Here is a 23,621-nt window from a genome sequence, read left to right on the forward strand (position 1 = left end):
TACAAAAGGGACAGGAGGAAACGTGTGTGTAATGCCTTTGAGAAAGCGTGTAACCACAGGGGACTTGAAAAGAGAAGGCTGATCAGGAAGCCGCAAGAAGGCGGAGATGGCAGCAAGATAACCTTTCAGGGTGCCCAGGGCAGAGCCCTGCCGGGCCAGAGAAAGAAGGAAGAGGAGAACCTCAGAAAGAGGGGCGGAAAGGGGATCCACAGCCTTTGCTGTGCACCATGCCACAAATTTGTTCCACCGGCAGGCGTATACCGACTTTGTGGAGGGACGCCTGGCTGCCAGAATGATATCACAGACTTCATGAGGCAAGTCAAATGGCATCAACTGCCGCCGCTCAATCTCCACGCATGGAGGTGGAGGCTGGACAGGTTCGGGTGGAGGACCGTCCCCTGCTGCTGCGACAGAAGATCCTCCCGAAGGGGCAGACGTATCGGGGGATCGGTCAACAGACTGAGTAGCTCGGGATACCAGTATCTTCGTGCCCAATCCGGAGCCACCAAGATGACTTGGGCCCGGTCGCGCCTGATCTTCTTCAGCACTCTGGGCAGAAGTGGTATAGGCGGAAAGGCGTACAACAGACCGCAACTCCACTCGTGACGAAAAGCGTCGCCGAGCGAGTGCCGCCTTGGAAATTCCAACGCGCAGAACTGCTGACATTGCGCGTTCTCTTCGGTGGCGAATAGATCTAACCAAGGCTCTCCCCACTGCTGAAAGAGGCCTTGCACCACTTCGGAGTGCAGACGCCATTCGTGATCCATCATGCACCGGCGGCTGAGTTCGTCTGCTCTGGCGTTCAGAGAGCCCGCCAGATGTTGAACCACCAGGGTGACGCCCTGGTGTTCCAGCCATGTCCAGAGGCGCAGAGCCTCCTGACAAAGGGTCCACGACCCCACCCCGCCCTGTTTGTTGCAGTACCACATGGCGGTGGTGTTGTCCGTGAACACCTGCACGACACTTCCCCTGACAGAGGGAAGGAAGGCTTTCAGTGCAAGCCGGATCGCTCTCAACTCCAACAGGTTGATGTGGAGACGAGACTCCGCCGGAGACCAGAGGCCTCTGATCTCCGCCTCTCCCATATGGCCACCCCATCCCAGGAGGGACGCATCCGTCACTACGACATGCTCCGGTTGGGGAAGGGAGAGGCTCTTGCCCTTGACCCACTCGCGGTCCGTGAGCCACCACTGCAACTGCTGTGCAGTACCCTCCGAGATCAAGACATGGTCGGACAGGTTGCCGTGATGCTGGGCCCACTGAAACTTCAGGTCCCACTGCAGAGCCCGCATGCGCCGCCTGGCGTGATGCACTAGTAGGATGCAGGAGGCCATCAGCCCCAGAAGCCGCAACACTAGCCTGACCGAAACCCGGGATAGAGGCCGAAAGATGGGAATCAGGGCCTGTATATCCCGGACCCGCTGTTCCGGTGGATGGACCCGGAACTGCGCCGAATCGAGAACCGCTCCGATGAAGAGGAGCTTCTGAGAGGGACTCAAGTGTGACTTCGGCACGTTGATGGAAAACCCCAGCAAATGCAGGAGATCCGCCGTAGTCTGGAGGTGGGAGACGACTGCCTGGGGCGAGCCCGCCTTCAACAACCAGTCGTCGAGATAGGGGAAGACTGGGACCCCTGATCTGCGCAGATGAGCTGCGACCACCGCCATCACTTTCGTGAACACCCGAGGGGCACTGGTGAGGCCGAAGGGGAGCACGGTAAACTGAAAGTGCTCTTGGCCCACCGTGAACCGCAGGTAACGCCGGTGGGCCGGCAGGACGGGGATATGGAAATATGCGTCCTGCAAGTCCAACGCTACCATCCAGTCTCCAGGGTCTAGGGCAGCTAAAACCTGAGCCAACGTTAGCATCTTGAACCTTTCCTTTCGGAGGAAGGCATTGACGTTCCGGAGGTCCAAGATAGGGCGCAGGCCCCCCTTGCCCTTCTTGGGAACCAGAAAGTAGTGGGAATAACAACCACGACCTACTTCTGGACTCGGAACGCGCTCGACGGCCCCCTTGGCCAAGAGAGCCGAAACTTCCTCGCGGAGAAGATCCAAATGATCCCCCGAGATACGGTGGTGCTGCGGTGGCATGGCTGGAGGGGTCGTCTCGAAGGGGAGGGAGTAGCCCCTTCGGACGATTTGCAGCACCCACCTGTCCGATGTTATGGACCGCCAGTGGAGCAGGTGATGGCGAACTCTGCCGCCCACTGGCGTGGTATGGGCCTGAAAGCTCGGACTAGGAAGGCTTTGAGGCGGATGCTGCCGGGGTGGATGTGGGCTGACCACGTCGGCCTCCATTTCCGCCACGGCGGAAGCCACGTCCGCGACCGCGCGCAGGTTGGTTCTGCGGCTGGTGGCTTTGCGGACGTGAGGAGGCGCCCCTTCCTTGGCCACGAAAGGGGCGAAAAGCGGAGGTGTGCGCCCGCGGAGCCGAGAGGCCCAAGGACTTGGCCGTAGCCCGGGAGTCCTTAAAGCGGTTCAGCGCACTGTCCGCCTTCTCACCAAACAGGCGAGTGCCATCAAAGGGCATGTCCATGAGGGTGTTCTGGACATCCCCGGAAAATGACGTGGACCGCATCCAGGCGTGGCGGCGGAGCGCCACCGTGGTGGAAATCGCCCGACCTAGCGAGTCCGTGGTGTCAAGCCCACATCTTATGGCGTGTCGTGCTGCATCCCTCCCATCGGCCAAAGCCTGGGTAAGACGCGTCCGGACCTCCTCCGGACACAGGGGCAGCACGTCCTCCACCGTATCCCACAGGGAATGGGAATAACGGTCCAAGAGACAGGCGGTATTTAAGGACCGCAGGCCCAAACTAAGGGACGAGAACAGTTTCTTGCCAAACTGCTCGAGTCTCTTGGAATCCCGGTCCGGCGGAGCGGTCGGGAAGGAGGATTGGGAAGTAGAGGCCTGGATAACCAGACTCTCGGGGGTGGGGTGTTGGGACAGGAAACTGGGGTCGCCCGGAGCAGGGCGGTGGCGCCTGGCAACGTTCCTATCCACAGGAGGAACTGTGGAGGGCTTGGACCAGGTGCCCTGCAGAACGTCAGTGAGGGCCTCGTTGAACGGCAGCAGAGGCTCAGTGGAGCTTGCTGAGGTTTGAAGCACCTCAGTGAGGATGTTGGTCCTCACAGCCACGGCAGGCAACTCGAGCCCAAGGGCCTCAGCCGCCTTGCGCAGCACCACAGAAAATGCTGCACCCTCCTCCGAAGCCACGGTCGGAGGAGAAGTGAATCCAGCGTCTGGCGAGGTGTCCAGCCCGCTGGCCTCCCCCAGTTCATCTGCCCAGTCCTGAGAAAGCTGTGACTGAACAGCTAGAGGGTCCTCGAACCCCTCCCAGTCGCCCCCTTCTTCCGATTCCTGATAAACAGGAGGAATGATCGGAACCGGACTGTAGAGATGGTAGGACTCAAGCGGCGTCGGGTGCGGCGTCGGTGGACGCCGTGCCGGCGTCGGGTCCGGATGAGGGCTAAACTGGGGCGTCGGCGTCACAGGCGTCGGCGTCGGTGGCGCCGGTGACGGCGTCGGTGGTTCAGGCGTCGGCGCCGGTGGAGGAGTGACAAGGTCAACCGGCGTCGACTGGGGCCCAGGCAAGGGCCCCGCGGGGACCTGCGGCGTCGAGACCGGAGTCGTCGACGGCGCCGGGGCCGGAGCCGCCGGCACGCGAGGTCGCCCAGTCGAGTCCGCGGGGCCCGAAGGCGCGCCAGCGGGCGTCGACGGCGGGGCCAGGCTCCTCATGGCCGAGAGGAAGGCACTGATCTCCGCCGGCGCCGCGTCAGCCCCAGGGACCGGAAGGTATGGGGGCGGACGCGGCACCTGCGGCTCCGCCGGAGCCGCGGGGGTGGAACCACTTGGACCCTCGGCCGAGTCGCGCGACCGGCGAGGGGAGTCCGAAGAGCGATGTCGCCGCTTGGACTTCTTAGAGTGTTTGGACTTACCCGACGACTTGGAGCCCGACGATCGATGGTGGCGTCGGCTAGGGCTCCGCGAGCGATCCTTGGACCTCCTCCTGGACCGGGATCGCGCACGACGCGGAGCCGAGTGGCGAAGCTCGAGAAGCTTGCGGGACCGCTCCCGCCTAGCCTTCGAAGTCAGGGCCTGACAGTCGTTGCACGACTCCGCGTCGTGGTCGAGGCCTAAGCAGTAGAGGCACCGGCGGTGGTGATCGGTCACCGACATCAGTCGATGACAATCTTCACAAGCCTTGAACCCAGGCATCCTACCGGCACCAGATGTCGACAGACAAGGATCAAAAATGATCAAAAAGATTTAGTCAAAAAAGACTAAAAGGGGTAGCTCTCCCGGATCTGCGCTTACTGGCGCGGAAAAAAGAAGAACTGACGTCAGCGCGCGAGGGCGGCGTCTAAGTACTCCGACGACGTCATCCCGGCGCACGACGCCGACGACGGACGCGGAGCCGCAGACGACGCCTAGCGACGCGCAAGGGGTATTGCTGACGAAAAATCTTCCGGATCCAGTCTGACGCCTGGGGATATTCTAAGGTGAGGAATCTAACTAACGTGTTTCTTTCAGATATGCTGAATCAAAATTAATTATGCCTACTTATCCTCCTTGACCTATTGTCAGCTTTTGACATGGTTAAACATGACAGCCTCCTAGACTTTTTGGAAAGTATGATGGGGCTTTCTGGGTCCATCCTTAATTGGTTCATCTCATTCCTCTACAACAGATCCCAAAGAATCAAGGTTACTTAGTCCCTTTCCAATTCTTCACCTGTCATGCTGAGGGTCCCACATGGATCTCTCCCACCCTCTTTAACCTGTTCATGGAGCCACTAACAGAAATCCACTATCACATGTATGGCAACAACACCCAATTGTTTTTGAAAATCTCTTCCCCTGAAGATACCCGGTCTCTTAACCCAACTCTTCAAAAAAACTCAGAACTGGCTGACATGAAACCACTTCAAACTAAATGCTAAAACAAAGAAATTCCTCCTAATCGCCCCACCCAAACAGTCCTCTGAGATCAGAGAATGGATGAAGCAACTAACTGCTCTTAATTCCCTTCCACACATTATAGATTCCATGAGATCTCTAGGAATAATCTTTGACAAGAACTTGAACATGCAGGATTACATCAGTACGGCTACTAAAGGAACCAACTTTCAAATGAGCATATTACGGAAAATGAAATCCTTCCGCCCCCTCGATGACTTCAAATCAGTTGTTCATGCCCCAGTGATTTCCAGGTTCAACTATGGAAGTGCAATCCTCTGTGGCCTAACTAGATCAACGTTGGCTCCTCTAAGGGATTCTATTAACTCTGCTGCAAGGCTCACCACAGAATATGAAAGATACAACTACATTACTCCTGATCTACAGGCTCTAAATTGCTCAAACCACAGAAAGTCTATAAGAAGAAAACTTATAATCAAGCCTTCTCGTGTATTGCCCAGAGAATCTGGAACTCCCTCCCCTCTGAAATCAGACAGACTCCCTCAACTGCATCATTTAAAAAGGAAGTCAAACTGCTACTTGCGAACACCTTTTTGCTTCGAGGCTCCTGTTCTCTATTAGCCAGACACAGTAGGCCACGTTTGCTATACACTTATAAAGTATTGGACTTTCTAAGATCATGTATATATATTTAGTGGGTGGTATGGACTCTGTTTTGGCTTTCTGCCTCCTAATGGAACCCACCCATCCTGTTTTGCGCTAGGTTTTGTTATTTGTTTTACTGTTTCTTCCTTCCTGACCACTTGTAAAACGCTCTGATACCCTCCGAGGTCATGTTCATGCTTTATAAATCTTTATATATAAATAAAATAAAATAAACAACATCCTCCTGTGCCATGTAGTTGAAATGAAATTGTTTACTGTGGAAACTTAAGTTTTACTCCTTTGGTGAAATGGTTAGTGTTGGAATGAGTGAAAATAATATAAAACTATTGCTTTTTTGGGCACGCAAGAAGAAGCCTGCAACCTAGAATGATATTTAGGAAAAGATGAAAGCAATCATGGTGCCTTGTGCCTACACTATTCTAAACTCTGCTGTAGACTAACAGAGCATTTTACACAAATGAGGAGTTGTTGGTTCACACATGGATGTAGCGGGCTGCTGGAAGGAAAGCTCCTGAAGGGGAAGCAAACTTGGGTTTGAAATGTGGGCTCTGTAGGCGTGTAGGACAGCACACACATAATTTGACAGGTCATATCTGGAAGGATGTGCCACTGAGTCAAAAGACATCCAATGGCACAGACCCCAGTGACTCTGATGATGTGGATCAGGTCACTGAAGAGAAGGGAACACTGCAAATAATGCAAATATTGAAGGGCTTACAAAGCCTTTCACACAGATTTGAAAACGAGATCTCAGTGCAGGGAGGAGAGCTGAAAGAACCAGATGTGGAGGAGCACAAGACGTTAGTGCCTTGAACAACTGAGTTAAAGTGAGTCAGGGTTCCTTGCAGGCATGAGGAGATGCCCTACAACAGAGGTTTGAAAGCTGTATGGTGGCACTCATAATGAACCTGGGGGATAAGATGGATTGCTTCGAAAATGTTGTGAAAGCAGAAACACCGTATCCTGGTGCTGACTGTCCTTGATGAAGTGGGACAATTGAAAAGGTGTTACACCATTTGACATAGACTGCCATATTGGACAGACATATGTCGGATGAGATCATCTCAGTGCTCAAGGGATCCAGAAAGTACATCTTCCCAGATCTGTGCTTTGCGACTCTGTGGCCCGGGGTGAACTGCAGATAGTCAAAATGGAGCTGTGTGCCAAGGGCACCAGACACAGTTGTGAGTCTGAGAAGGGCATGATCTCTAGAAAGGGACCGCAAGTGAATATCTTGCCTCTAGGGGGCATGAGCCATGGAACAGGAATCTTTCCAGTGTTCTCATTTCCTATGACTTGAGCGTGACGTGGTCTTTGCAAAGGGCTGAGTTCCAATGTGTTCCCAATTTGTAGGCAGAGAGAGAATTAATGTAGTTAGTATTGATCACATGACCATCGCTGCAAGCATTCATTAAATTAGTTAGTGATTGATATGTTGGTTGCTGCAGTGATTGATTTATATGATGTAAGAAACGGATTTGAAGCATAACGTGGTTGAAATCTTTCTACCCCTGTGGATTGCTGGCATATAAAACCATACAACTTACAGGAGCATACAGGAGGCTGAAGAAACTCTAGAACGTTGGGCTTTGCAATTCTAAAAATTGGGCCAAGCTGAGTAAAATGTCAGGAAAAGAAAAGAGGTCATTAACAGACGGCTTTAATAGCCTGGACCACAAATGAAGAGACGTCTTCAGTTCATAAGACTCGATAATATTCCCATCTGAAGTAAACCTACTTCAGTAAGGCAAGGAAAATAACGTTTTGAAAGAAACACGTGTTTTTAGGGGATGCAACTCCACGATCATATGCTGCACCTTCACGTACTAATTTGAGAATCAATTATTCACAAAGAGGATCTGGGGTTAGAATTCTCCAGTAACTCTTCAGTTATTATTAATCACAATTTCTATAGCGGACATTGGGTTGTTTTTGAGATTATTAAAGATGGTGCCAGTTGTAACCGCTGTATTTTTACCATCCTTGTGAAAATGAATGGCCAAGCTAACTTGCCAGAAATCTAGGCTGCATGTCTGCATTCATGCCCATTTACTCATATGAGCACATTAAATGTCACCATGGTCATGATACAGGTCTCCCTGATGGGGACAAAAGACAGAGAAAGTGGTGGAACAGCAAGGCCGTAACACTGAGTTATTTTAGCTGTTTTCCGATAGCTTTTAGATTGTTCTTAGTGTACACTAGTCTATGCTAGTATTCGATAAAGGTGTGTTCTAAGTAAGAATGCTACTGTAATCAGTAGAAGAGAAGCCATATCAGCACATGGATCTATTTTGTGAGCAGGATCAGGGCGTATTCCCAATATTTTTAGACATATCTAAGAAAGTAAGTTAATAGGATGAGTACCAGCATGGGGAAAACATGGAAGGATCAAGCATGTTCTCCCACACAACCGTGAATTGTTCAAAACTGAGGTGCATACTCTTCGAGTTGTATCCCAGACTGGTGAAGAGGGAATCCAGGCACACTCATGGGCACTTCATATTCCTTGACTGCTAGTGCGAGGTGTGCTTGCTAGCAATTCAAGCCCCAAAGAAGGAGTGCTGACTGATAGCATGTTGGGAAGGATGGTTGATCGCTCAACTACTGGGTCTTTATCTTTGCTTGAAACACTGCTGTGCAGGAACCGATTCTAGGCTCCGCCGTTTGTGAATGAAACACTGCATTTGAAGAGTGTCTGTCGGCATTGGATACTGTGCAATGGTCCTCTGTTGGACTGAATGATGGAAGCCATGGCTTTGGTTACAGGCCTAAAAGCACCCTTCAGGCATGGACGCAGACAGTGAGAGGGACCTGTGCAAGATTTTAAATTGAATTACAGTAATGGAATGTTATAGTCAGTGAGGTCCCCCCATGTTTGCTGTAGAAGGTCCTTTGAAACACAATACATGTCCCTTGTGGCTACAGGTAAGAAGTTTATATGTTATGTCCATCCACGTTAATGTCAAGAGGGAATTCAAAGTATGGTCCAATCAATCAAAGTGCTTAGGAGAAAACCCTGTTTAACTCACCTGGCAGCAAACCTCCTACACGAACTCCATAACCTGAGAACAAGCAAAGACTTCACCACCAGAGTAATCAGCCTTACTTCCACCAAAATGTACAGCATCTTACACCAGTAGTACCATCACACTCCAGCCCTCCAGCCAGTGTGTACACAGTGCTCAAAATCACTTACCACAGAAGGCTTCCTTGCACTACACCGCAGACCTAGTGAGTTTCCACACAGTACAGCTCAGTCTGAACTCCTATGAGGTGCTCCTCATTCAGTGCTCTAGACACTACTGCAGCTAGCTTTTTTACATAACACTCTCTGCACTGGACAGGAGGTTGTGCTCAGACAAAATGCCCCGCTCTCAGTGCTCCTGCACAGGATGCCAACAGTACCTGCTTCTACAAAGTACCCTGCTACCGAGTACTAATCAGTCAGAGCTTCAGTCAGTTCTTCAACTGAATGGAGTGCAGGGCTGCAATCAGTCCTCCAATGCAGGAAACCCTCCAGCCCGCTGCTCCGCAGCTGGCGCCTCGACACAGCAGTCTGTGTTTGCAGTTGGCACAGTTAAACCACACTGCGGATGTCAGAGCTTCTCAGCCGTCTCTCACACAACATTGGAAGTTTCTGGAGGCATGGTGCTATATGATCACCCCCTTTCTATGTGGCTATGTGTACGAATTGACCGCCACCAGACATTGGCCGCTCAGTATTAAGTAGCATGTGACACTAAAAATTGTCCAATTTTTTGCTTTTGAAAATGACTGCTTTCACATGTGTGGCATATTCAAACTCACATAAATGTGAATGGCATTATCTGAAGGAAATATGTGCTCTTCCTAGACGTTTCAACTGTAATAATAAAGGTACCTGGTTTGGGAGGTTTCTGTCCAAAGCCTGGGTAGACTCCTGAGGGAAACACAAAGCAGCGTTCACATGGTCATCACATCACAGAAAGACATCCAAATGTAATGGGGTACAGGAGACTTAAAGTGTCTAATACACGAGACACCAAAACCTCAAGAGGCCACCAGTGCATGGACAGAAAGCAGAGCCCTCGCTAAAATATCATACTAAAACATCAGTGCGGCGAGAAAAACCCCGACCTACCAGAAATCGCCCAGTGATCGAGGCAATAAGGGATTCTAGCTCCATAGGGCCCTTGTTCACAAAGATGTCATTATGTGGATCGTCAAATCTATGGTTAGTAGGGGGCCTGGTGGAGTATTTGATTGGATGAAAGGATTTGGATCCAGCCAATGATCTTTAAACATCGACAGAGTCAAGGTTGAAATATGTTGGTTAAATATGAGGTGTACATAAAACAACAGGTGGCAGGTGCACCAGTTCTGCACTCCTGATCAACGTTTTTCGTCTCAGAATTTACAAAAAAACAGCTGGTGTAGCAATGCAAGTAAGATCTAAGTAACGTCCATTATTTCACTTTAAAATTATTTTAAAAAAATGTTTCACTTTAAGCTGTGAAATTTAATTAAGGGTGAAACTAGCTTGAACACCACACACACATTTTCCAGTTAGGAGGTAGTTGTGTTGGGCTTAATTTGCAGGAGAAGTGTTAAGCATAGAGCAATGTCGCGTATTCACCATGGCTATTCTCACACATTGATCCATTTCTAGATTTAGAATTTTTTGGCACAGATTAGGGTTCTGAAAAGAATGGGCACAGATGACTCAAACGCATGCTTTATCTTTAAATTTGGTGGTCTCAGGTACAATGAAACAGACTAAGTCCGAATCTGCCTCTCTTAGCACGGTAACAGCATGTGATACTGTAAAACCTGACAAATGAATAGAGTATATAAGGTACGTAAAAATATTGATGACGTGACCATGGTTAGCGGAATGTTGAAAAAACACAACGTCGGTCAGAAAAGATTCTTAGCCTAGTGCTTCAGATTGTGAGGTCTGGAATGAAATTTACCACATTTTTAAATAATGCCATTAAAGAGCTTTATGTCACACTTACTGTCCCTTAAAACTCACCTGCAGGTAAACCACCAGTACCGTAACCTGCAAACAAACACAAATGTGGTCATACAGAGGTGTTCAAATATAACTTCACCAGCGCTATTTGTCAAAAGAAAGTCCCGTAGTCACTCAAAGTTGGTCTGCCGCGCTGAAGCTTTTGACTGAGTAGCTGCGTTCTATTGCAAATTTTACAGTATATCGTCAGTATTTTTTCTACAGTTGACTCAATCACTGGATTTGGACCGTAGCTGAAGTCGGTTCCCCGTGTACCCATTAGCAGCCTGCCCTTCCTACTTATTTCTGGATGGTCTAGTTAGATGTTCTTTCATGCATTCCACTTGCAGCTGATCGTAACACAAGATCCACATGGAAAAACATGCCCTAGAGGACTGGTCGGCCATCTTAAAGCTCTTTGTATGTATCTATAGAACTAATTTATCACAAACATAGTTAGGAATCAAGGAATGATAAACAAACATCGAGAGCTTATGATTCAAGATCGCCTACAAGAGGTACACATCAACTAGGGTCCTACTTTGTGGGGGTGATGCTTCTTGAAGAGATGCCGGTCTAATTTCTTCCTGAATGGCAGGGGGGTTGAGCAGTTCTGATGTCAATGGGATGCTGTTTCAGATACAAGGGAATAAATGGAGATGGCCTGCCTTCTAGTCTTTGTTCTACTTTTGCAAAGTCAATATTTTTAGGGTTGATGGCTGCCATTGTTTATTGAACAGGAGAAAATACTATGTCAAATTAATTTACAAATTAATTTATAAACATAAGCTGAAACCAGGCAGAGGTTTAACAATAGCCACTACGGCCCCTGATGTGCGGGGGCTGGGGCCCCGAGCTCCAGGGGGGCATCTCAAGCACTGTGCAAAGATGGCGGGTCCCTGGCATGAGAGCTCCTGACTGGGTCCAGAGCGTGGGGGGGGCCCCCTTCAGGTACTTTGCAGGGGGGCCCCCTCAAGTTTCGTTACGCCAGTAAAGCCAGGCACTGTGTGAATTCGGCAGTCAGAAATTCACTCTTATCCCTCAAACAACTTAAAAAGATAACTTGTATAGGGAGAGAGCAGGGATAGCCTTTGATGCAGCATCTTCTGTTTAGGCTTCTGCCTTCCCCAGGTAATACAAGATTGTTTGCTCAGTGACTGCACAGATGACACTGCTGGACTTTCACAAAGCATCATGAGTGAAGATTCCATGTGTAATGTGGAATCAACGCAGTTCTGAGAACTAATGAGATAAGCAGTAATCAGATGGTATTGCTAGTGTTGTTCTGTCCATCTGGATTCAATAGTTTTAAATGGCACATTCAGAGGTTTTCTTTGGAATCCAGATGGACTGAGGTAGACTTTGCTTTTGTTAGCACCAAATAAATTCAGCCTTTGATTATTAAGAGTGGAACTGGAAGCAGCCGAAAGGTAATCCAAAAGTGATAGGGCCAGATGACACTCCAGATCCTTGAAAAGGTGAGGCAGATATTTCGTTTTTTAATCATAACCAAGATGAAGGCAGTAGATGCACTAAGTATGTGGAATATCTGTGTAAATGTTCTTTTTGCCACGGGAAATGCAAACTATGAAGAAACTTTTAATAGAGACCTTTCTGAAGATATGTGAGACATTCCGAAGAGGTCTCCCTGGCTTAAACTCTCACCAAGAAAAAGGTGAAAATGTGGTAAACTCCCTCCTTCCTGTGAAGGATTGGAGACAATGATCACATAGATTGAAGGGAACAGAGCACCCCATGGGATGTGCAGTAGAACATCTGCACAGTTGATCGTTGGAAGGGAGTTGAAGTCCATGTCTCTCCACGTCACTGACTAGAGTTTGAGCTTCATATTGATTAGGAGAGACTATAGATATACAGCTGTTATGTTACTGGGATGTAAATGAACAGCCTGCCATTCATGTGAACCCATGAAAGAGCCAATGCCTGGATTATTATCGGTACTTTTTAATTATTATTAATAATAATTATGTTGATACCAGGAATAATATAGTATATTTAGAGTTATTTAGGTCAAGACAAATGCTTAGTCAGAGCATATATAACAAAGATCTACGAATTAAAACATAAGGTAAAACTCCATGTTTAGAAGTAAAATTCTGAAAACGGATGCAGAATTGTTGTTATACGTGTGAGCCACTGTACAGCACCCTGGAACTGGTGAAACCACCGACAGCCAGGAATCACCACTGGAAACAAAGAAGCATGATTTATCACAGTCAGTGCTAACACCATTCCTCACACCAATCACAAATGTGGCCCTTGCACTCCATGCTCCACTACTATTCCCAATAGCAATAATCCTTGCAGCATCCCTTATGTATCGTGGACTCAGACAATATACTCAATAGCCAGGCCTCATGTTTTTCTGCCCAAATCTGGAGTTCTTATCCCACATGCGCAATATATTTGACAAGACTATGCCGCATAGCCAATCTTGTTCCACAAACCCAGATCCAGCACTCCTGCACCATCACCCTTGCCATCATTTTTACATATTACAGTACAGCCCGCACTTATACAGAAAGCCACACTAAGGGGACTCTACATGTTTCTTGTGTCTTTGTTGCTCAGGATTTCATCTGCCCTACTACATTTAATTCCTTTTGTTCATCAGGTATATTTTTTCACAACTCACCTCCAGGGAGGCCACCAGCACCAACTCCGGCTCCATAACCTTAGAAAAAAATCAAGAACTTACCAACAGGCCAAAATCAGAAATCACTCACCCCCCCCTCTTCTCCACACAATCACCTAAGCCAAAACTGCTACCCAATTCCCTCACTGAAAATACTTACATTCTCCATACATACAGCACTCATGCACATTTTTCCAACACCAAGCACACTGATAATAATTACACATCAAGCAATTGTATCCCATTCCAATATCCAGTACTCTTACAACATCCCCAAACTCAGTGCTTACACCAACCACGCATAAAGTACTCTAAAACAGTCACACTTCTAGCATATAGCCACTTAAGTTTGATAGCATTAATTATATACAAAAGAACTTTGTAGATATTACATGTTGTTATTTTTATTAGCAGTAATAATAGTAGTAGTAATATTGAACAAGTTACTTACCTTCAGTAACACCTTTTCTGGTAGAAACTCTGTCGAACCGCAGATTCATCACCTTAGAACACCCCCAGGCATCAAATTGGATCCTGAAAATCTTGAGCATTATCTCTGCGCACCGGTAAGTGGCATCAGTCTTTTCTGCATCTATGTCATCCGTGTCAGAAGTGACGTTGCAGTGTTCACATAACAGCCACTCTAGTAAGCTGACATCAGATCCTTTCATAACTATTTCCTCACCAAGAATGAGGAGCCACAAGAAAAAACAATGTTTGACCAGAGTGCAGCATCTAATAAGACCTTTGAAGTGAAGAGCCCAGTTTGCAGAGCTTGGAGAATGGGGTGGTCAGTGAGAATGCTGCAGTAAGGTAGAGCTTCTACTGGAAAAAGCGTTACAGAAGGTAAGTAACTTGCTCGTCTGACAGAAACTTCTAGCCGCAGATTCCTTCCCTAAGAATAAATACCCAAGCAATACCTCCCCGGAGGTGGGTCTGTAAACTGGCTTAAATTCAGAAAGTCCTGAAGGACTGAGTTGCCGAAATGCCCGTCTCGACGGACCTGACTGTCCAAGAAATAGTGCTTAGTGAACGTGTGGAGTGATGCCTACATGGCAGCTTGGCAGATATCCAGGAGAGTTACCCTGCGAGCTAACACAGTAATGGCGGCCTTGGCCCTGGTGGAATGAGCCCGCAAACCCTCAGGGGGCTGCTTCCTAACCAATGCATAGCAGATCTTAATGCAGAGTACAATCCATCCTGAGATGGTCCTCTTCTGCACAGCCTTGCCTTTCTTTTCCCCAGTGAACCCAATGAAGAGCTGATCATCCACCCAGTGGTGTTTGATGCAATCAGTGTAGAAGTAGAGAGCCCTCTTAGAGTCTAGACCATTGAGTCTCTCCTCTTCAGAAAGATGAGGCAGAGCAAAGAAGGTAGGCAACGTGATGTTCTAGCCAACATGAAAGCGGGTGACCATGTTCGGAAGAAAAGAGGCACACGTCCGAAGGACCAGTTTGTGTGGGAAAAAAGTTGAGTACATAGGGTAAAACGATAGAGCCTGAAACTCACTAACCCTTCTGGATGATGTAACAGCCACCAGGAAAACTGTCATGATTGTCAGGAGCGGCATAGAGCAGCTGTTCAGGGGCTCAAAAGGAGAACACATGAGGTCTGTAAGAACCAGACTGAAGTCTCATGTGGGCATCCCAAAAGAAGCAGGGGCAAACAAATTCAGTAAACCTTTCAAAAACGGAGTTACAACTCATGACTTGAACAGGGATGGTTGATCAGGCAGCTGCAGAAAAGCCAAAATAGCCGACAGGTAACCCTTAACAGCGCCCAGCCCAAGACCTTGCCGAGCCAAATGATAAAACAAACAGCAATACCTGCGATAGAGGAAAAGAAAGGGGGTCCACATGGCGTGAGGAATACCAAGCTACAAAGTTATCCAAGCGGCATTGGCGGAGGGACAACTGGCTGCCAAGATGACATCACAGACCTCAGGAGAAAGATCAAGAACCCTCAACTGTGCCAAATAATCTCCAGACATGAAGTTAGAGAGTGTACAGGTTCGGGTGCAGGACCCTGCCCTTATGCTGCGACAGAAGAGCCCTGACGCCGGCTCCACAGGTGGAGTGTGGGAGTGGAGCCTCAAAGCATGAGGTTTGGTTGGGGAAGCAGAAGAATGCTTCAACTTCTTTTACTTGTGCTTCTTCAACTTACCCGACTTGGAGGAGAAAGTCTTGGAGTAGGAAAATGATCGTCTGCGGGAACAGCCTCGAGGTCGACCTCGGTAACGGGATCGAGAGGGAATGGTGCAGGGCCTTTCTTCTACTGCGCTTCCAGGAGCTTCATCCTCTGCTCGCGATTCGCCTTGGGGTGCATCGACTCGCACTTGAAACAGGCCTTGGGGTTGTGCCCCAACTCCAGACACCAGTGACAGACCAAGTGAGGATCAGACACAGACATTTGCGTGTGACATTCCTCACAAGGCTTAAATCCTGCAGGTTTAGTAGGGAACATATCCCTAGCTCACTGGGAGCAATTGCTCCAACATAGTAGGCAAAAGGTAAATAAAGTAGGTCACTGTTGGCGTGGAAATAACTGAACTGTCAGCGCGCCGCAATAGTACTTAGGTGGGCACCACGGCATCACTTCCGACGCAGATGACATCAACGAGGAGTCGGCCGATGCCACTTAACGACATGCAGACGAACTGTTCAAGAGTTTTGGTATCCAGTCTGATGCCAGGGGAATATTTTAAGCTGAGGAATCTGCAGTTAGAAGTCTCTATCAGAAGATGTTGTAACTAAAATAATCCTTAAATAATAATAGTAATAATAGTTTTGTTAACTTCAGGATGTCTAATAGGTCAGAGCATGTGCAGGAAAACTGAATGAATTAAAACTGTCTGTAAACAGCTTACTAAACAGACATTTCCTGAAAAACTGTTTGGAAGGGCTGTTTTAATTCTGAGCCATTCTCCAGTGCCCAGGAAGAGAAGAACACCATCTAGGGCCAGGAACCACCACTGTAAACTAAGAAGAAATAAGTTACTTACCTGTCACTCCCGTTGTCCAACATTGATATCTTTTATATATATTCACATGCTTGAATCATTCCCTGTTGCCAGGCTGGGAATCACAGGTACATTAAAATAGAAGTATACAGAGTTAAAATATGCAACATATAGTATATAATGAAAAAATGCTTTAGGCCTAAAACCACACGGTATGTTTAGTAACACATCTACCTCATTTGAAAAAACCCAAACTTCAGCCAATGAGGTGGAAGCTTAAGCACTCCTTCTCGCCCCATGGGCCACCATAGCTCAAATTTCAAAGCACAAGTGTTAGAATAAAAGACAGTGATCCTCTGACGGTGGAGGAGGGAGGGTCACATGAATATATAAAAGATACCAATGTTAGAGAACTAGACTTACAGGTAAGTAACTAATTTCTTCTCCAAAATAGGATCTTTTATATTCACATGCCTGAATCAGAATAGCAAGCAGTACACATTATTATAACAAAGCGGGAAGCCTTTACTGAAAGAGGTTTCTTAGGACTGTCTGTCCCACTACTGCATCCACGTCTAGGCATTAATGCTTCGTGAACGAATGCCTGCTCCACCTGATGCCTGCATGGCAGATATCTCTCGAAGGCACCCCAGCATAGAGTGCTACAGTTGAAGCCATACCCCTGGTGGAATGCTCTATCACTCTTCCCTGAAGACTACACTTGGCTTTGGCATGACAGAAAGCAATACAGGCTGAGAGCCAGCAAGCTACCCCCTGTTTGAACAGGTCTTGACCTTTTCATGGTTCAGCAAATTATACAAATAACTATTCTGATGTGCATATGTCCTTTATCTTGTCTATATAAAACTTGAGACATCTACACCGGGGGTCCCTCTAAGGAGCCCCCCCAGTACATGGTATCATCAACTAACACTGGAATCGATGTTGTTGCAGGATTCCAACATGTTTGATACAAAACATGACCAGGTTCGGGGAAGCCGTAATACAGTTGGACATCTCAAGTTTACCAGTATCCACTACATACCTTAAAATGGCTTCCCCGCACTTACAAAGCCCAGAGGATGGAGTCCGGGGATTGTAGGGATGCCTCTGCTCAAGTTAGGGTACCCACATACTTAAAGCCATGCACCCTGACCTTGGACTGAAGGGCCTACCATAGGGGTGACTTATAGGTTTTAAGTTCAGTGACCGGGATATAAGGTAAACCTTCAGTGAAGTGAAAGGTGCATGCCCATTTCACACAGGTTGCAATGGTAGACCTGCGGACAATGTTTGCCTGGGGTCCCATGGATGGCATAAGACATGCTGCAGCCCCTGGGAGACCCCTGGTGTACCAATGCCCAGGGTACTTTAGTACCATATTCTAGGGACTTACTGGGGTACACCGGCATGCCAAGTGTAGGATGTACCAAGTACTTTCAAGTCAATTTAGAGGAGAGGTCCCCAACACTGGGGTCTTGGTTCGCAGGTTCCCAGTGTACTATAGTCTAAAAACACAGACACCAGGCAAAAAGTGGAGGCAACCATGTCAGAAAGATCCTACTTTCCTACAGTCATCGGTGTAAATGTTCTTGCTGCCACAAGGCAAACAGGTTTTTAATAAAAGATCTCTTCTCTTTGTGACAGTTGCTTGTCAGACCAAAAGATCTCCCTGGCCCAGAAATTATATGAATCTTCCTTAAAAACAACTCGCAATACTGAGGTGCTGAAGATAGGGCTGGTTAAATCCAGAGCTAAGCAAAATAAAAACCTCGGGTTCAGTGCAAGATTTTAACCCATCCCGATATCTAGTACTCTTACACTACTCCCATACGCAGTGCTCCTGCAGTATCTCCTAAATCCACCTCTCTGAATTATCCATCATAATTATTAATTTATAACCATCCACTGAAGTTTGCGGGTGTAAGGACTGGTGCACCAGACTCAAAGTCGTTTCCATCCCTATAGTTCGTCTGATATTACTTAAGCAATGGCAAACTAAAATATACCTGGTTTTGGTGGCTTTCCTCCGGCACCAGCCCCTCCTGGATACACACCTATAAAACAAAAAAGTAAGAGAAATGATTGCTTCCACTTTTACTTATTGCTCACTCTAGGTGACCTTCTGGTCCTACACTATACACCCAGAGATCACAGAACTGAGAAAAGTAACTTTGTGGCATCCACCTCAGTGCCTTGTAGCATATGCTGTACAAGCAGATTAGATGAATGTTGCAGAGCAAAAGGGACATTAGAACAGTGAGATAATTAATGTGACTGATAGGATGCAGCAGTTTTAGGAGAGCAACTGGTTGAGATCGCTCTGCTCCAGCAGTGGGTGACCTGATCCGTTTTAGAAGGAATGTATAAGAGGCTGTGCTTGGAGAGATCCCTGTGCTGAGACAATGAGTGAGATGATTAATGTGAGAGAGAATGTGTGATGAGTGAGGTCAGACACAATAGTTATGGAATGAGGTATATCATGGACATAATGCCAGCAGTGGATCGAGTCCAGCCAGCTCTCAACTGAACTGTCGAGAACCTTCCTCTTAGTATAGCACCAGCATAAAACTTGAACCGCAGACAGTCCCACTGTTCCCTAAAGGCATACCACATCACTTCCCCTTAGTATAAAAACAATACAATAAAACAAAGCTGCAAATAGGAGACAAAACATCTTTTTCTTCCTCCGTTTTCGAATCATGATTTGGCCCAAGTCTACTTAATGTGCAATTTCTATGGGCTTGCTGTGCAAACCATGTGGGGGCACAAACTTCCGCCCGCATCATCATTTCTTCATTCACTGCACAAACAAATTCATTAAGGACCTTAAAATCGTTGCATTCTCGCTGGGACACAACTCTACCGTCTGCACCCTCTCTTGATTAATACATCCCCTTCCTTCAAAACTGAATCATTCTCCACCACGGCCACTGACTCACACTTTTAGACTGTTTCACCACGACTCTCTATGGTAGCTTGAACATTACCCAATCAACCCATCTTGATCACCAAAGTATACGATGATGAACAAAGGCAAGCACTGTAGTAATGTAGTGAGGTTTATTCATGACACAAAACTAGCACTGGTGACATTGAGGCCACCCAGCACTAAACTGGAAAGTCCAGAACCTTAATCACAATTTAAAACCAACACAAAACCACATAGAGTTCCACTGTCCCTTAAAGGAATAACATGGTGCTTTAGTGATATGGGTGGACATGGTAAGACCACTGTGCTACGACAATGAGAAACTTATTAATGTTAGAGGGAATGTTTACATTTCAAGGTGAGACAGGATGTGAAACTTCTGCTTCAACAATGTGTGAACTGTAGTATGCCATGTATTCATGGAGTACATGGTGAAGACAATAGGTTACTTACCTGTTACTGTAGTTATCCAGTATTGGTATCTTTCATAGATTCATATTCTTGAATAATTTCCCGTCGTTGCGATGGAAGTCCCACGGTACTATAATCAGGCAGAATGTAAAACTACCATAGGCTATAATGACACTAGGTCATGAATTTAAAAGCCTCTCTATCTCCTTTTTAAAAAAGGACCAAACTTCAGATACAGCTAGTCAGTAGCTGGCATCCCCTAGAACAGTCCAAGAGAGGCTGAGTCTCTCAGATTTTCCAGCACAAGTGTGGATTGATAATCCCGATCTGTTAGGGGAGCCTCTAAAGTGATGAGGGTGGCTTGCATATGAATCTATGAAAGAAACCAATACTGGATAACTGCAGTTACAGGTAAGTAACTTATTTTCTTATCCAGTATTGGGGTATCTTTCAAAGATTGATATGCTTGAATCAGAATAGCAAGCAGTGCCTAGTAAGGTACCTTAGTGGATGGTGGGTAGCAGTAATACACATTTGCTGAGAAATGCTTTTCAGAATAAAACATAGAAATATACATGTGTATATTAGATTTATAACTAGATGCATATAATAGGTAAACATAAGGATTATTCAGAATGAAAATTAGATGAAAACATTAATGCATGGACGTCAAGTAGAACAAGTAACCATAAGAATCAGTCAGTTATATATCTAATGCAAGTAAAACAAAAACCTGTATTTAAAGAGGCTCACCTTATTGGAACAAATGTTGTAGCATCGCTTGACCCACAGCTGCATCACTGTGGTGCGTACATTCCAGGCAGTAGTGCTGCTTGAACATATGGCTGCTCTTCCATGTTGCTGCACAGCATATCTTGTCCTGTGGAATGCCCGCAAACAGAGCAGCCAAAGTAGAGACTGCTGCTGTAGAATGCGCCTTAGTCCTTCTTGATAAAGGTTTGCCACCTTTAACACGGCAAAATTCAATCGCCTCAGATATCCATCTGGCAATGGTTGGTTTTGTCACTACAGTTTCTTGACAGCGCTTAGCCATAAGCCACTAGTAGCTTGTCAGTCTTCCAGATGCTTTTAGTTCTTTGTAGGTAGAATTTGAGGCAGTGTTTAATGTCCACAGTGTGCAGTGCCTGTTCTGCCGGTGTAACCGGATGAGGAAAGAAAGTTCAGAGAATACTGAGAAGGAACCTCTGGGATGAATTTAGGATTAGACTTCAGAAGTACAAAGTCATCCATGAAACGAAGGAAAGGTTCTTTAGTGGTAAAAGCCTGTGTCTCACTGACCCTTCTGGTGGATGTGAGGGAAATGAGAGAAAGGAGAAGAGCAACTTTTAACTCTGCCTTATGAATCGGTTCAAGAGGCCTCTTCATCAGCTGTGAGAGGACCACATTGAGGTGCCATTCTGGAGACAGAGATCTTACTGGAGGGAATGATCGGAAGAGCCCTACTATGAATTGCTTCAAGAGTCTTGAGGAACAGAGAGACAAAGCATGAGAAGAGCGTCTTTATCTAGAAATTGCAGCACAATGGACCTTCAGGGAGGCATACACTATCCTGATTTGGCCAATGAGAGCAGATATGGTAAGATTTGCTCTGGAGAAACGTAGAACGGATGCGAGCTGTTCTGTTGACACCAAATGCAGAATCACTTCCATTTGAATTTGTAAGCCTTGTTGGTGCCTTCTGCTCTAAACTTGGTGAGAATATTCCTGCATTCTTGTGTGAAGCTTAGATTGTGAAATTCGTAGAATTCAGGAGCCTTGCATGTAAATTGAGAGATGCTGGCCCCGTAAGGAATATCTGACCCCTGTTCACGGTCAGAGGAGATGGCATGGGCAGAAGGTGACTAGGCTTGATCTCTGAGAGGAGGAGACGTTTTGAGAACCAATGCTGCCTGGGCCACTTGAGGGCGAACAGTAGGAGACGATAATGTTCTTTCTTCATTTTGGTGAGGACCCCGGGAATCAATGGGATGGGGTGATAAGTGTACGCATATATCCCAGACCAAGGCTTCGGAAAGGGCATTCCTCCACGAACCTGGGAGAGGGAATCTGCTGGCATAGAACTGGCATTTGGTATTGTTGTCCGTCGCTTAGAGATCCAGCGATGGCATTCACCATCGTGAGAAGACCCGGTCCAGTTGATGATGATCCCGTTCCCAATCGTGGCAACTGTTCTTTGCCTTGCTGAGATTGTCTGCCAATGTGCTGTGTATGTAGTCCAAGAACGTGTTCGTCTTTCAGGGATATTCCATGAATTGTAAGCCAGGTATAAAGCTCCTGGGCTTCCTGAGAAAGTGTGAGAGACCTGGTTCCTCCCTGTTTGTTGATGTACTACAAGCTGGTTGTCTGAAGGAACCAGCACTGAGGACCCTTCAATCCTTGGAAGGAAAGCTTGCAGGGAGAGGAATATGGCCTTGAGCTTCAGGCTGATAATGTGCATAATTTTTTAGAAGACCATTTGCCCCGGATTTGGAGGTCTTGCAAGTGGCCTCGCCAGCCGTCCACAGACTGGTAGAAAACTGAGGCCTTCCGAGAGATGTGGTTTATGATACCACCACTTCAAGGCTTCTTTCATGATCAGTGTTATTTAGATCAAGTCTTCACAGGATCGTGCTGCTTGGACATTGAAGTTGGAGTTCCTCCTGCAGTGGTCTCATTTCTAGGCGAGCCAATGGAATCAGGTTGATTGCAGACAAGAGTATTCCTAGGAGCGACTTGTACATCCTGACTGAAATGCATAGTCTTCTTCAGATGGTTCTAGCCAAGTTAGCCAACCGATCCTGTCATGCCTGGGACAGGAAAGCTTTGTTCTGGATTGTGTCAAGGTAGGCTCCTAAGAACGTCTTTGTTTGACTGGGAGTGAGTGATGACTTTTGTTTGCTTAAAGTGAGGCTAAGTTTGCTGAAAAGCGATAGTCAGGCTGTAATAGCTCTGGCGGTTTGTCATGCAGTGGGGGCTTTTAGTAGCCATTCGCCTAGCTAAGGGAATACATGAGGACCATGGGTTCTTAGGGTAGCTGCTACTGGAGAGAGGCACTTGGTGAATATTCGAGGCACGGACTTCAGGCCAAAAGGAAGGACCTTGAATTGGTGATGAATAACAGCTATAGTGAATCTGAGAGATCTTCAATGCTCGGGATGAATGGGGATATGAAAGTATGCGTCTTCCAGATCTAGAGACGTCATGTAATCTCCAGTGGTGAGGCACTGCAGGATATCTGAAATAGAAACCATCCTGAAGGTCTGCTTTTTGAGGAATTTGCTTAGTTTCCTGAGATCTATTATAGGTCTCCACTCTCCTGATTTCTTGCATATATGGAAAAAACAGGAGTAGAATCCTTTTCCCCTTTGCACCATCGGAACCTTCTCTATTGCTCCTTTGGAGAGCATCATGTTGGCCTCTTTCTTTAGTAAGTGAAGACGAGTGGGGTGCGCTACCCTGGGTGTAGTGTTCAATGGTTATTGCGTAAAAACCAGGGTATTGTCATAGGTGACCAAGTCCAATATCCATTTGTCTTATGTTATGTTCTTCCACTGATGGATGTGGTTGAATATCTTTGCACCAACAGGATGAGAGGTGACAGCAGCTGGCACCTGAGTGAGGCCACTGTTTGTGACCTGTGTAGTGGTTTTGAGAAGGCGTTTTCTAGCGGGAGCCCTGCCTGGTGAAACTCACCGTGGAGGACTAGCAATATGGCAGCTGCTGGTAACCTTGCCTGAACTGTGGTCGATAGGACTAGTACTGCTGGGTGTGTTGGTATTCACCCTGATACCCTGAAAAACCCCATTCTCTTGCTCCCCGAAAGGGCAACTTTCTGTACTGTAGGGTGCCCAGGAATTCGGCGGTATCGGTGTCGGTCTTGATCGCTAGTAAGGCCTCCTCTTTATGCTTGCCAAATAAGGAATCCCCATCGTATGCCATGTCCAAGATCTTGGGTTGGACTTCCGGTCGAAATTATGTCAACTTTAGCCACCCTTGATGCCCTAAGGCTGCTGCTCCGGCTAGCTGTTGAAAGCCTGTGGTGGCTATATCAATTACGCAGTCGATTACCTCCGAAGCTGCGT

At 47.1% G+C, this 23,621-nt stretch overlaps 1 protein-coding gene across 26 annotated transcripts in view; it reads right to left on the bottom strand.

Moving 5' to 3' along the window:
- ELN (elastin) overlaps window positions 1-23,621 on the bottom strand; it is a 338,132-nt gene that overhangs the window by 52,633 nt on the left and 261,878 nt on the right. For 11 of the 26 annotated variants that reach the window (XM_085649706.1, XM_085649689.1, XM_085649691.1 and 8 more), the window contains 5 exons: window positions 18,206-18,253; window positions 13,238-13,276; window positions 10,603-10,629; window positions 9,469-9,507; window positions 8,618-8,650 (listed from right to left, as the gene is read on the bottom strand). In XM_085649706.1, coding sequence (XP_085505832.1) covers window positions 8,618-8,650; window positions 9,469-9,507; window positions 10,603-10,629; window positions 13,238-13,276; window positions 18,206-18,253 — 186 coding nt within the window. The remainder of the gene's footprint in view (window positions 1-8,617; window positions 8,651-9,468; window positions 9,508-10,602; window positions 10,630-13,237; window positions 13,277-18,205; window positions 18,254-23,621) is intronic. The other 15 variants (XM_085649707.1, XM_085649697.1, XM_085649698.1 and 12 more) reach the window with 3 other exon arrangements.

The sequence above is a fragment of the Triturus cristatus genome, chromosome 3_2 (assembly GCF_964204655.1).
Source record: "Triturus cristatus chromosome 3_2, aTriCri1.1, whole genome shotgun sequence".
NCBI classification, from domain to species: domain Eukaryota; kingdom Metazoa; phylum Chordata; class Amphibia; order Caudata; family Salamandridae; genus Triturus; species Triturus cristatus.